Below are 14,192 nucleotides of genomic sequence, written 5' to 3'. Positions count from 1 at the left end.
AGGTAGAACAAATATTTGTAATTCTCCTACTAGTTAACTGCAGAACTTGAAGCAAATGTCAGCTGATACACAGATGGGCTCTCCCACAAAACCAGATTTTGCTGTCATGTGGTTTGTTTAGACATCAGGACTAGTAATCGAGTTCCTAAGCTGCACTTCATGAACCTCATTTTGCTACTACTTGAATGTCCTCATTTCTATACTTTGAAATTTTAACTGCATGGAAATTTTTTACACCTGCACATTGATTTTGTGCCCATATATTTTTAATTTAATAATTCTTTTTTCTTTCATATTATAATTAGCAATTAGGATCCTATTTTGCCTATACAGTTTTATATTTGCACCTTATTCTGGAAATCAGTCAACAGGCTTAATTTTACAACTAGAGGGTGCTGGTGGACCACAATGTGAGATGGTGTGCAAAACTCATGATGACCTTTAGCAGAAAGAAGAAAAATAAAAGAAATCAATTATTACTGCTCAGTAGGACAAGCTAATATATTCCAGGGTAATACAAATATTGCAATATTATCTAGTGTAAGTAAAAAGAAAATTAATACTTTATAGCTGATGCTTGGTTTCACTTTAAATTTAGTTTCATATTTGCTGTTAAACTTCGCTTCTGGCCTTAGTTTTTGTGCTGTAATGAACAAAAAAACCTTTATCTGAACAATATGCATTCCTTTTGCTTCCCTTTGTGTGAGTTGGAAAGCAATTACAGTGTATTATTGATAAAGTATTTTATGATAAAACACAAAAGCCATCAAGTAAGCAGGAAAGCAAGAAGGAACAAAGATTAATTTAACAATAAAATCTATAATTGAGATTTTACAGATAGAATGTGGACATTAATTACAGATAAATCATTTAATAAGAGTACTAACAAGAAAGTTATCTTCCAAAATTCATATAATTTCCAACACAAGGTAATTATTTTTTTGCCTTCCAGTACTGTAAGAAAAAATACAAGTATGAGAATAAATAATGTCTATAAATATACCATTCTGTATATATAAAAGTTCCCCCTCCCATCCTTCCTCTCTTTCATTTATCCTTATTGCTTCTTAGAGTCTCTGACAATTCTGCAATTACCTTCAACTAACAGAAATACTAAAACTTTGAACTAGACCTTAAAGATATCATTTCCCTCAGCCCCCATTCCACATAGCTCAGTAACATCTGGGATTTGCCTTCCATTTCTTCAGATCAGAAAGAAACCCAAAACCTGAGACCCCCATGAGACAGTGGCAGGCAGCTGGTGCAGTGTGTGTGACCATACTATGAAGAGCAGATCTCTTCAACCCAAGCACGAGTTGCTGCAGCCAGCTTGCTGATCACAAAGTGGCAGTGGCTTCAAAAAGCTCTGGGTGGGCAGGTTCACCAGATGTCCAGTGGGGCCAGTGTGCCATGCCATTCCTCTTCTTACATTCCCACTTCTGGACTTTTAGTTGTGCAGGATCGCTGTATGTGGACAACATTCACCTTGTGGGCAGCACCCAAGTGATCCTTGTGGCCTGCATTAGCTCAGCACATCCTGGACATGCCAGAAATGTAGCACAATAAGTGGGATTGTTTGTTTCCACACTATGGAAGTTTCATGTATTTAAATCAGTCCCTTCCTAGCCTGTGAGGGGCCAACAGTCCAGATTTCCTTTTATGAATTGTCTTTTTTTCATACTGTAACTAGCTGTGGTGCCCCATCTCCCCAGCAGGGACGTGTGTGGCACATTCTCATGGGCTGAGGCCAAGCCCTTGCTCTCAGGAAACACACTCTACTCACATGCTGACCTGCATGCATCTTTCTTTTGGCCACATTTCTTTTTATGACTTGCCCTCACGAGGGGATGTACCCCAGCATTCACAGGAGAGCCAAGGCCCTGCCCTATGCACACCAAGGAGCTGACGTTAAGGCAGTCTCCATGCCATAGAACTTCCTCTGGAAAACGGAAAGCAGTCTCCTGTCAGAACTATTTCATGCATAGGACCTCATTCTCCAAAATGTAGCAGCCAGATCAATGAGTTGGTGAGGGCAGCATTAATTAACACACAGGCACACCAGGGCTCATGAGAGTCTCAGCCCCTTAGACCTTTGGACACGTTTTCACTCCTACAGGGAGTGCTAGCAAACAAGCTAGCACGCAAACAAGAAAAGGTACCATCATTGGTGAAAATGGGATTTTGTTTTGATAATTGGTTTGTTTAAAATGAAAGCTTTCAAAGGGATAAACAAAACAAATCAAGTAAGACGTGTCCAATGCAACAACAACAAAAAACTTGTAACTTACATACTGCAGGCTTGCCAGATGCTACAGATGCTGAGCCAGAGGACAAACTAATGTAAAAATGTATAACAAACTTGATACTGAACTGCATCTTGTGATGCCTCTCCAAAACTCCTGGTACCTTTAGTCTAGAAAGTGACTTGTTTGTTTTTTATATACTGTATCCAGTTTGTGCCTAAAGAAACAGCAGTTAAAATTTGCCCCAATGTTTTCTTGCCAGCATATTCTAACACACTTAACTGTGCCTGCTTCATGGACACAGCTGTTGAGGGTTTTTTCCTAAATGAGCTGATTTTACAAAATTAGTAGTTCTCTGATCTTTATTTCTCCACATAGACAAGATCTGCTTACTTGATGCTGCCTTCACTGACAAAGCCTAAATAATAGTAATAATTACACCTTAGCTTTTTCTTCAACAGTGCCAGCTGAAATTATACATGAACAAGATGTTTGGTGGGTGTTTCTTTTTCCTCTGGAAACCAGCAGAAAAGCTGTTAAATACTACAAATACTAGAATACTGATTTTAATAATACTCAACGTGCACATCAGTTTCATTGTCAGAAACACTTTAAATTTCTGTATGTTACTAATAACTGAAGAGCGTTATTCAGCTTTATAATGTAGTAGGCATCGTCCTTCATATATATTCCTAAAGCAGGATGTATGCTGTACATTTATATACAAAGTTGGTCAGAGCACAGACATTGCAGTGTCATGCTTTCATTCAAATTTCAGATGCCATATGTTCAGTACAATCGCACGGCATCGAGATGCAACATATTGCTTTGCAAATGCAAATAATTTCACACAGTGGCCTTCATGACTGGGAAGGGATAATGAAATGGGCTATATTTTACACATATGAAAAAAATAAATAAAAGATTTATCATAAATATATGGACCAGTATATGACGTTGAAGAACAAGAAGCAAAAAGGAAACAGTGCTCTTGCATAAAGATCGATTCTCTTTGCTGCTGATGGAATGACAGGCTTGGGAGGAGGAGGCTTCTTGTTGTTCTTGGCTTGAGATTTCCCGAGCCCATTGTTGACTTCAATGGGCTTCCCATAACAGTCATAATTTGATAATTCAAAATCCCTTGGCAAGCTTCCAACGATGCTGAAATCATTGGATCTCAGATCAGATTTCGAAGTGCAAACTTTTTTGCATCTGGTCTCACCAACCTATGAAATAAAGAGTGAGGGGAATCATGATCGACTCACCACAACTCATTAGCAAACTTCATGCAGCTGCTAAAGAACACTGCAAACAAACATACAGAAAATTACTTGTTGATAGAGATACATTACATCAGACTAATTTGTGGAATGGTTATGTTATAAAGTACTTAAGGATGATCAGTCAATCATATCAACTAATCCAAACATTCATAATTGTGTAATTTTTCATGCACAAGGTGCCTCATGCTCTGCAATCTGCTATAGTTAGACTCAGTCATTTTAAGATGATAGAAGGGGAGAGAATATTTTTGCGGGGAGTATTTTTGGATATTGATTCTGTGCTGATGAACCTGCAGACCTGATACTATTCAATACTTGCATTTATTTAAGCTCTGAAACCCATAGTCAGAATTAGCCCCAAAATTCAATGTTTAATGCAATTAATTTCAGTTTTTTATGGTTCTAAAGAGTTATCAGGTCAGGATTGTATACCTCATCCTAGGGTGACCATCTTGCATTGTACCTGTGGAGTTTAGTGCCTCTATAAAAACAGGGAACACAGACGTAACACTGTTCTCAGCACTGAAGAAGTGTGAACTGGGAAATCTAAATCCAACTACAGAATTCCAGTGTTTCCTATAGCTCCTTTAGTGCTCTTGGGGGTCAAGCAATAATTTTTTTCTGTGGGGAAAAAAGGTTCCTATATTCCCTTCCTTGGATTTTATAAAAATTTTATTTCAGATTCAACATATCTCAAGGAGAACCAACCCCACACTGTTCAGGGAGCTTGAAGTGATTTAGAGACTACTTGCAAGGCACTGTGCTTTGTGACTTGGATAAACCTCTCCCAAACTTTCACTTCAGTTGGACTACTCAGGAAAGCAGAGAGAAGAATACAGACTATAAATCTGTTCACATATATAACCTCAGCATTAGTTGAAAAACTGCTAGTTTTCAGGCTATACCCATGGGCAACTGACATAAATGTATATTTCAAAAGCTGCCTATCCCTTTTACCCATTAGTCTGTCTCTCCTCCACAAAGACCTCAGGTATTTTACCCTCAGCTCTCTCCACCCTTGGGTTTTCTGCAGTTTTTGGCTGATAGTTTGGGATATTTGCATAGTCATACTTTGTAACTACTAAAAAAATATTATTATTATTATTATTATTATTATTATTATTATGTCATAAAATACAGTACCAGGTTTATGGAAGAATGAAAAATATTCTGAATTATATTATTAGCTTCTTCTATGACGATGACAACTTATCCTGCATAGAAAGAACTGAAGTAGTCAGGAAGAGATTTAAACTTTGATTGGGGCTTTTATTCCCATTATTGACAAAACTGATTCTTGTGCAAGGTGGGAAAGAAGCATGGCATTATTTCTTCTGAAAAACGTGGATTCAACTTCCCAAATTTTCCAGAGATCTCCTTCTCATGAAAGTAATACATTTTGAAATTGATGCATTAAACAGAGGTGCAGGTTTGTCCTGGCTCCAGCCAGGAGAGGGTTAATTTTTGCAGTAGCCAGGAGGAGGCATGGCCAGGGCACAGAGGTTATTCTATATCACCTCATGTCATTGCCAGGGCTGGGGAAAGGGATTCTCTTCTGGCACAAAGACTTTTCTTCTGGTTGACAAAACATGCAAAGGGAGCCATCCGGTATTGCCTATTGTCAGGGAATTTTTCTGTGTGAATTATTTATTTTCCTACACCATTTGTTGTTAATATTATTGCTGTTAACTGCTCATTTTCTTATCTCATTGCCATTTTCAGTAAATTTTTCTTATCTCAAACCATGTTCTTTACCTTTTGTGCCTCCACTTGGAGCAAGGAGATGCAGCAGTGCATGGTTTTAGTGGGAGTACTAAATTGGAGAATACCATTTCTAAACCATCACAAAATCAAGATTCCAGGTCATAAAAAAGAGAAACAAGACAGGTGTTCCCTGATGGCAGGACAAAACTATACATACAAATCTCTTGTAACTGTCTCCCAGTCCTCAAGGACCTGACTGCCTAAGACAGTGTTCATTACTGCAGTAGCAGGGGCAAGCTGTCTAGTAAGGTGGTGACTAAAACACAGATAAACATGATTATATGACCCTGGGTGACAGGATGCTATCATTCACCAATCTGAGACATTCCTTCCAATCAGATCATATCCAATGACATAGGTAATGAAGATATAAAGCAGACCCTTGTGCAATGAAAAATGAGCTTGCAGGAGTGGGGTGCATGTTAACTGAAGAGTCATAGAAATAGAAGATTTTTTCCATGGTCAAACCTAGCAAGATTTAGTAAGACCACTACAAGGACTAGAATCATGTATGAAATTATAGGCCTCCTTTTGGATTTGAAAACTTGTAGTCCATTCCTCACACTACCAGTAACACGTAAAAATTCAGTGACACTAATTGTAGCCTAAATTCTCTCATTTACAGCAGAGAATATTCCTGTTCCAACTGCAGTATCTAGAGTGCTCCCCTAAAGGCTGTTACAAGTCGGTTCTCATTCCCATTCAGGACTGAGAGTGGATTCTAGGTCACCTCTGCCTTATAAGCAGAGAACTGTTCACAGCATGTTCACACAGAGCTTTGCTTAGTTCAGTGTCAGCTGGAGTACTGATTTATCAGGGTGACACAGTTTTCATTGTATGAGCAATCTGGCCCAAATTTTTCTTTAATAAGTGTATGTTACTTTTGCAAATAATTTCATCTCTTTCCTTAGCTTTAAAAATCTGACATTCTTCTACTTACTGCACTCAGCTGCTGCATAAACACATTTTTAAATTTTTTCTCATATATCTCTTCACCTCTCCAATGTTTCTGTTGTTTTAATCTAAATTCACTCCAACTGACCTACATCTTCCTCTAAACAATGTTAGATAATATAAAATATATATGATTATCTGCTTTTTATTAATTTTGCCTTGGTTTGTGCTAGAAGTGTAACAATAATCCTAGCAATGCCTCTACTCCTCCTCACTTTCCACATTTACTGCACAAAGAACTTACCAAAGGCTACAGGAACTTTTTCTGTGCAAAAAAATATTGTAGGGCTTGATTTTAGAGTACTACACTGAAGATGTGTAAAGAAAAGTAAAATGTTAAATGTTATATCCTTTTGACTTCATCCTGACACAGAAAATATTTGATGTCACTTGCCTTATCCTGCCCAGCATCAGCTAGACCCAACCCACAGGAAGATTTATGGCTTTTCCCCAGCTGTTTGGGAAGGGAAGGCTTCTGGGATAGTGTAGGGACACCCTGCATTCCTAGGGAGCTGGGCAGTGACTCCTTGTCTCTCTGACATGGATTTGGGGGGGGCTAAGGAGACCACAGGGGAAGGTGACAGCACTTGGGGCTTGGCCCAAAACACAGACCTAGTTCCCTGTTTCTTCCAGGACTGGACCACCTTGTCTACGTTTGGTAGGATGGACAGACCACCTGTTTTTTCATGAACAGCTCAGAAGTACCTAAAAATGCCTCCTAGAATCCATAAGGCCCCTTGTGATATCCTCTCTCACCTTTTAAATAATTCAGGCTGATTGGTGCTCGTTGCCAAGCTCAACACCTGCTGCTGCTCCAGAGCTGCAGCACATGTGCCTCTGCAGAATGCCTTTAGTTGAAGAATTAGGGGAATAATGTGAGAAGAAAATGGGGAAAGAGATGAAAGAATAAGTGCTGCCCATGCATGCAGACTGGCAGGGAGGAGCAACTAACTCCCCAATTCTGCCTCTGCTGCTTCTGGTGCTCCTCCTCACTTTCCACATTTACTGCCCAAACTAGTTACACTAGATTTTCCTTTAAAAACATCCAGGATGGAGAATTTTTTCCATGACTTTGTTCCTCAGAAACATATGTACCTTATTTCTAATCTGAATTTATTTGGCTTCAATGTTCAGACACGAGGCATGACTATAGTTAGTCTGATTAACTGCTGGTACAGAGATGGTAACAAATCCAACCTTGATTTTGCATAATTTAGATGATGTAACCAGGCTGACACATGAAGCCAAGAAAAATGTTCTTAAAGAGTTTCTTACCTTCATATCATTACCTCTGTCAACCTAATTGATAATACTTAAAAAGTTATATTCAGTTTGATTAAATCAATAAACAGACAGATTAATTTCACTGAGCCATTTATTAGTTAACATGGGGCTAAATGATGAGTAATATTAAAGATAATTAATACTTACAAACAATAATTATTAGTCAGAGTCCTGTAAGCTACGCAATATTCTCCACTGATTAATGTCAGGTTTATAATTATTCATGTTATGCCACTTAGCTTTAAAAGTTCTGGCACAAAGTTAGCTTCTTGCTGTATTTTGAAACCTTCCCAGATTTAAATGATTTATTAAAAAATCGACATTAATGTTCCACAGCACTCACAGACCAGCTCTGTAAAAAAATTCTAAATGCAACTTAGGCTGAAATCTTGATTGTAAAATGTCTAACTTTAATAGACACTGTTTAATATTCTCATCAGCTACTGTGAATGAGAGCTATTTCATCCTCACATTGAATATATCTGGCTTTTCCCCAGACATGGAGCAGAGTATTTGTTCAATGCTTTTCTCTTTTCAGTTAATTCGTGATACTTACAGTACCTCTACCTCTACCTAGTATAGTACCATTACTCATCTTACAAGGTTTTTTATTCTTGCTGTATATGCAAAGTAACTTCCTATTGCCCCCAGTTATGCTAAGCATATATCTCTTTTCTTACTTACACAATTATTTTATTGATTTCAGCTTACATTAATAGCTATCACCTCCCACTTGCCAGTGAGGAGAAAAGAGAAATGCTTGAAGCTGGATTAGTTTTAAATCTTTGGGGATTTGTTTTCAATTGTGCTATTTGTAAGGTTTTGTATTTTTTCTTAAATTAGTGTAGCTTTACTTCTGGTTTGAACATTATTAGCTCACCAGCCCCATTTACACTTTTTGTTTAAATTCTTCCATCCAGATTAGACAGTTGTCAAATTTGTGAAATCTGACCTTTCACAGCGCCAAAAATATCATGGACTTGATTCAATTTGTTTTGTGCAAATAGAATAAAGATCCTTTTCAATTGACTGTTCATCCTGTGATCAAGTCCTCTTTATCCATCAGGATGAAGTGCAATATAAAAGCCATCATTTTTGAGAGCAGAAATTTATTATCCATAACTCCTAGCAAGGCTTCAAACATGCTACAGCACTGGCAGCTTCTCAAGCCCAGCACGTGTCCCTCAGGCTGAGGAGCTTCCCCACTGGAATGCTGTGTTCCCTGTCCAACACAGCACATCCTCCTTGCCACAAAACCCCCTCTGCTGCCCTGCTCCCAGCCTCCTGTTGGCATGCACATCTGTCCCCAGTGCTGCCAGCTCTGGAAGGGGCTTCCATACAAGATGAAGGGGGAGTTTTTTAACAAGCTCTGTTGTTCATCTCTCTTGCACTAGTTTTGTGCTCTTCTCTTGTTCTTGCCATAATGATAGATGTAGATCATCAAGAAAGTAGGGATTATTTAGCATTAGTCTGTATTCACACTGGGTATATTTTCTGGTGCAGATCAGCAGGAATATGCTACCACATTCCAAAATACGGGACAAAAAATATTAATGCATAAAATATCACAGTATTACAGCACAGCTGAGGTTGGCAGGGACCTCTGGAGATCATCTAGTCCAACCCCCTGCTCAAAGCAGACTGCCTGGGGCCTTTTTACAGTCATGTTTGAATTATCTCCAAGGATGAATACAGGAGTCACTGGAGCAGAAAGTACCTACCCTGTACCTGAAATGCTGTCAGGAACCATTAAAATAGGCTGCAGCCTGTGGTTTTGTGTACAAGGTAAAATGTAAGCTGGGTTTTTGGTGGTTCTACAATAAAAAAATTGAGTCTGGAGTTCCATGTGAGGGAAAAAAACCTGGGAAGACCAGGTCACCACCAGTGGTCAAGTACATCGCAAGTCAGTAGAGAAGAACATAACCCATCTCTGGTTTCAGAGCCTAGATGTGGCTCTGACAAGATAAAGCAAGCAATAGCACCACTTTTTAAAAATAACTGGCATTAGAGCTATTACCACCACTTGCATAGTGCTATTCATCATCTGCCAGAACCATTCTTTTAGCAAATGTTCTCTCCAGTCATTAGCACATTATCTGTGGGGGACAGCTTCTAAAAATGGGCTTGATGAAAATGTGACTTTTCAAATTGAGGGGTGTTGTTATAGTTAACAGTGCAATCTCTCACTGTAATCACGTCAGCAATGAAAGCAAAAAAAAATGAATCATCTTCAAAACATTTCCCTTTTTACTTGTTTTTCTCACTGTATGATGTTTCATTGCTAGGAAACACATGCAAACTCCTGCTGAGGATTCCCAATAAAAAGCCAGTGCAAGCAGTTATCACCAGATTGCATAATTTTCTCCTCTGCTTAGAACAGCATCTACTTGCAGCCTCTATGAGCTGAGGGAGCCAAGCTGTATTTTCTCATGGCTTTTTGCCTCAAAGTGCATAGCCACTGCTTCTCCTAGAAAAACACATCAGAAGTGCTTATTTTCTCTTCTTTTTCCTACAGATTCAGGGTGATCTTGACAGACAGACCACTCGACTTTAATCAGACAGTCATATTGATAAACCCCTGGGTTTAAAATGGCACTGACATTTCAAGGGTTTTTGTTGGAGGGAGCATGACTCATAAAGCTTGGACTTGAGGGGTTGGCGTATGCTAGCAGCATGCAGCTTTTATATCAGCCATTTCCCAGGATCTGGTGAAGTAGCTATACATCCATGGATGCCTTTCTCCATCTTTGGGTGACTGGCAAATTGTGAGCACTCTTGCATCCCACACAATCCTATGTGACCCTGATGAGAAACAGCTCCTGAAGTTCTGGGACAGCACTCTGGCCTCTTTTTGTTTTGTATTCTTTATGCCTTTCAACATACAGTTTTTTTCCATTACCTGCTTCTTTAATGTTTCTCTCCCTTGCGTATTTTCCATATGACAAATGCATTCTCTACTTGATCATTACTAGGTCTGTATGGGAGCAATCCAAATTTTGTGAGGCAGGCCTACTTTTGGATTAGAAGTCAGAGCTACCAAAAGATTTACACCTGTTCTGATTTAGGACTTTAGTACACGCTTTTCCAGGGCCAAGAACTTCCAAAGTACTCCTACGCAGCAGCAGGTTCAGAAAGGGAGTTTTCAGCGAGGCAGATTTATAGCTTTCAAATATATAAAATCTAGCTTTACTGTCCTGCCACATCCTGATGTCAAATAATTCATTGGTCTGGGACCTTTTTCTATCTCAACCTGGTCATCTTTCCAGAAATTACCAGCCCAGGATACATTTCCTCTGGTAGGTTGTGTTTCAAAGCAGGTGGAGTATTCAAGTTGGATCATTAGCCATGAGCTACTCAGCCACATGACCAACTTTTACAGCAAGGAATACATATTTCCACTATGGCTTATAAAATATTTTTTTTGTAAATCTCTGTATAAAGATCATCAGAAGCTACTGGAATGTTTAAGGTCCCTCATAACAAATTGGGAAGGCTGGGAGGACCCTGAAAAGTTCAGGTTAAACATGAGAAGCTGAGGCTGCTGTTTCAAGATCGTGGAGGGGAGATGCTACAATAGGAGGGCAGACTGAATTCTGAATTCTAAAAACCTTCAGCCTGCTGCTAGACACACTCATGGGGAACATTGCTTAACTTCTGTGGATAATGATTGGCCTTCTAAGTCTTAAAATACACTGTATACCAGTGCCTTCTTGAAAAAAATTTGAAATATGAAAGCACAACATAGGTGATAATAGATAATTTCTTTTTCCACTTGGATATGACAATGGCATGTACCTCAGAGGATATGCATACCAAGGAGAATCAGTAATTTAGCAATTGGTTTTGTTCACACTACTGAAAAACTGTAAATTTTTGTTAAACTTGTAATTTATCAAGCTAAACACTTAACACTTTTTAAGTACTGGAAATAGGAAAAATATATGCTGCACTGCTGGATTTTTGCAACTATTCTGTCAGAAGAAACAGCTGGATTTGGGACCTGCAGATTGCTGAACACAAAATTATCCCATTCAATTCAGGGAAAGCAAAACTACAGCAGAGCCATTTTCTTTCTCATGTTGCCTAGGCTTGGGGAATTACTCATGACACAAGTCAAAGCAGTCATGGGGTTACTCTAAATTGAGACTAGCTGCCTACTAAAACACTTCCCAAAGATTCTTCTACCAGATGAGAATTATGGTAGTTAAGTGCACTGAGCTGCAGATATTGCAGAACAGTGCAGCTACCTGCAGTTCTTCTGGACTGGGGGCAATTAGTTAGTCAAGCTGGGATAATCTCAGCTTGATACTAAGACAGGATTTCAGCCATTTTTGCATAAACTACTCCTTTCTTAAAGAAACATTGAAGTCACTGTGTACCAATATTACCACTTGAATCTAGCCTAGCAGCTTTATTTTATACAACAGAATTGCTGAGTCATTGAAAAGGACAAGCCAAATTCATATTAGACATGTTGTACAATAACATATTTTCTTCTGCAGAATAAATGTCAAGTAAATATCACTTAGGACTGAAGGCAGTTGGACTGGGATGTCTGAAAACTCTTGGAGCACAAACAGGGACTTCTAAAATATTAGCAATTTAGCAATATTAGAATTTAGCAATATGATGGAAAACTTCAACCTGAGTGAAGATGTACATGTCATCTTTAACCATATAGTGAAATCTGACTGATTTACACATAAACTCCATCTGGCAATGAAAGAAATGCAAGAACTGTTTGACACAAACAGACAGGTCTTTTGTCTACAAATACCTCGACTTCTGGATTCCTGGCTTCACAGGCATGCAATGCAGTGCAGCTGTGGCCATCCCAGGGAAAGCAATGAGCTGGGTGTTATTTGAGTATGCTCTCAGCAAATACAGTCTGGGAGTTCTGTCCTCTGAATAGTTACAGTTTGACAGCTGCTATTTATTATGAGAAAAACAGCAACTGTAAAGCTGCTTGCTACTTTATTTACCTGAAGCTAAGCAGCAACCATGCTGCTATGATATTAAAGGATAAATTTTTCACTTAGAACTTCTGACCCCAAATCACTAGGGACCAATTGGTCAGGCTGCTGGCCATTAGTTACCAGCATGTTTTTAATGTCTTGACCCCTTCCAAGATTAAGCACTATTCAAAATTATTACAAACACTATATTCCTGGAATTGGGTTAATAGAGAAGACTGCTGATTTTGCATACAAAGCTTTGTAGCTCCTACCTGTAAAGTGCTGATGTGAACAGGAGTCCCTGTGCCATTCACAGTGTTCTTCTTGGCAGCATTTCCACCCTTCCCTTCTGCTTGCTCTGCCTTGGCAATCTTTGCTTTTTCAGCTTCAATTCTCTTTGGATTGTTTAGCATTACCTGAACCACAGCATATTCCACCAGTGATGCAAACCCAAAGAGAAGGCAAACAATCAGCCAGACATCTAAGGCCTTCACATAAGACACTTTGGGAAGTTCAGCAGCAAGAGTGGTACATTCAGATGCCAAGCTGAGCACTGAGAAAATACCTACAAAAAGAGAAAACAATATATTGAATAAGAAAACTTCCCTTTAATGACACTGGTTGTGCTCTTCCTCTGAAACAGACAATAGTGAATGATGTTTTGCAACAGTGAATGGGACTTCACAATGTGGTCAGTGCAGGAGGAGTACAAAGTGCACATGCCTTCAGCTAATGAACAAGTTAAACACTTAGGTAGTGCAGTTAATGATGAATTACTAATAATGATTACCTTCATTTTATAAACAGAGAAACAAATAAGTGAGGCTAGTAACTAGTAACTAGTTGTTATGGTTTCTTGTCCCATCACACATCACACAGTTGGGAAATGGGGTTTCCAAAGACTTATCTTACAATGTACGTCTAATTCTAGGAAGGTGGAAGAGAAAAATATGATACTTAAACCAAAAAATGTAATCCTTTAAAGTAGAATAGCATTGTCCCAGAAATCTAAACTGTGCTATAGCAGGAGCAATTCTCTGAATGAGTTGTTCACAAGTGTGATATTCAGATCATAGGTAAAAGGGAAGTTTTTGCTGATGAGCAAAGCTGTATGAGCAGATCAAAAAGCCTTTGTTCCCAATTCACTGAGAAGATGAAAACATGGAGATGGCTGAGGGTCACAGTCATTTCCTATTTGAGCTTCTAGGATCAAGAAGAAGCTTTCTAGATAAAGGGCATTTCATGAAGCCCTTATCATGAAAAAAGCCCACATGTGCAGAGGCTGTTAGAAGGTCACACTCACTATGGATTTCACCAAGCATTTCCCCTAATAAGGCTTCCAAATGTCACCCTCAACACCGGATTCATATCACAAGAGACAAATACAAGTTTGACGCCAAAGAAAGATTTCTCACAGGCTCCTGTGAAAATAGTAGCATGAAGAGCTACATTTGGAAAAAGCCAACTTTAGAAATGGCTGTCATGTAGGGAAAAATTAGTTCAATCACCATGTTCAGAATGTCTCATTTTGGTTTTGTGAATGCTAATGATAAAAATCTTTATTTATGAGTGGGAGGCTTAATGAAATAGAATTGATGTCTATAAAAAATGTTGGCCAAAAGGAGTCTCAACTATGTTTCTTATAGTGCATGATGTTTTTTTCATTCACAAAGAGATTATTTGCTTCAGATCCATTTTAAGTAACTGAG

General features: G+C 38.7%; 1 protein-coding gene across 2 annotated transcripts in view; it reads right to left on the bottom strand.

Annotated features, from left to right (window-relative positions):
- Window positions 1-799: 799 nt before the first annotated feature.
- The window catches only part of GLRB (glycine receptor beta), a 46,465-nt gene continuing 33,072 nt past the window's right edge, over window positions 800-14,192 (bottom strand). For both annotated transcript variants that reach the window (XM_077177241.1, XM_054633446.2), the window contains exons 9-10: window positions 12,756-13,048; window positions 800-3,469 (exon numbers count right to left, since the gene is read on the bottom strand). In XM_077177241.1, coding sequence (XP_077033356.1) covers window positions 3,173-3,469; window positions 12,756-13,048 — 590 coding nt within the window. In that variant the 3' untranslated portion in view covers window positions 800-3,172. The remainder of the gene's footprint in view (window positions 3,470-12,755; window positions 13,049-14,192) is intronic.

This window comes from Agelaius phoeniceus, chromosome 4, assembly GCF_051311805.1.
Source record: "Agelaius phoeniceus isolate bAgePho1 chromosome 4, bAgePho1.hap1, whole genome shotgun sequence".
Lineage (NCBI taxonomy): Eukaryota > Metazoa > Chordata > Aves > Passeriformes > Icteridae > Agelaius > Agelaius phoeniceus.
Note: the sequence above shows the minus strand (reverse complement) of the source record. Positions and strands in the feature narration are given on the sequence as shown.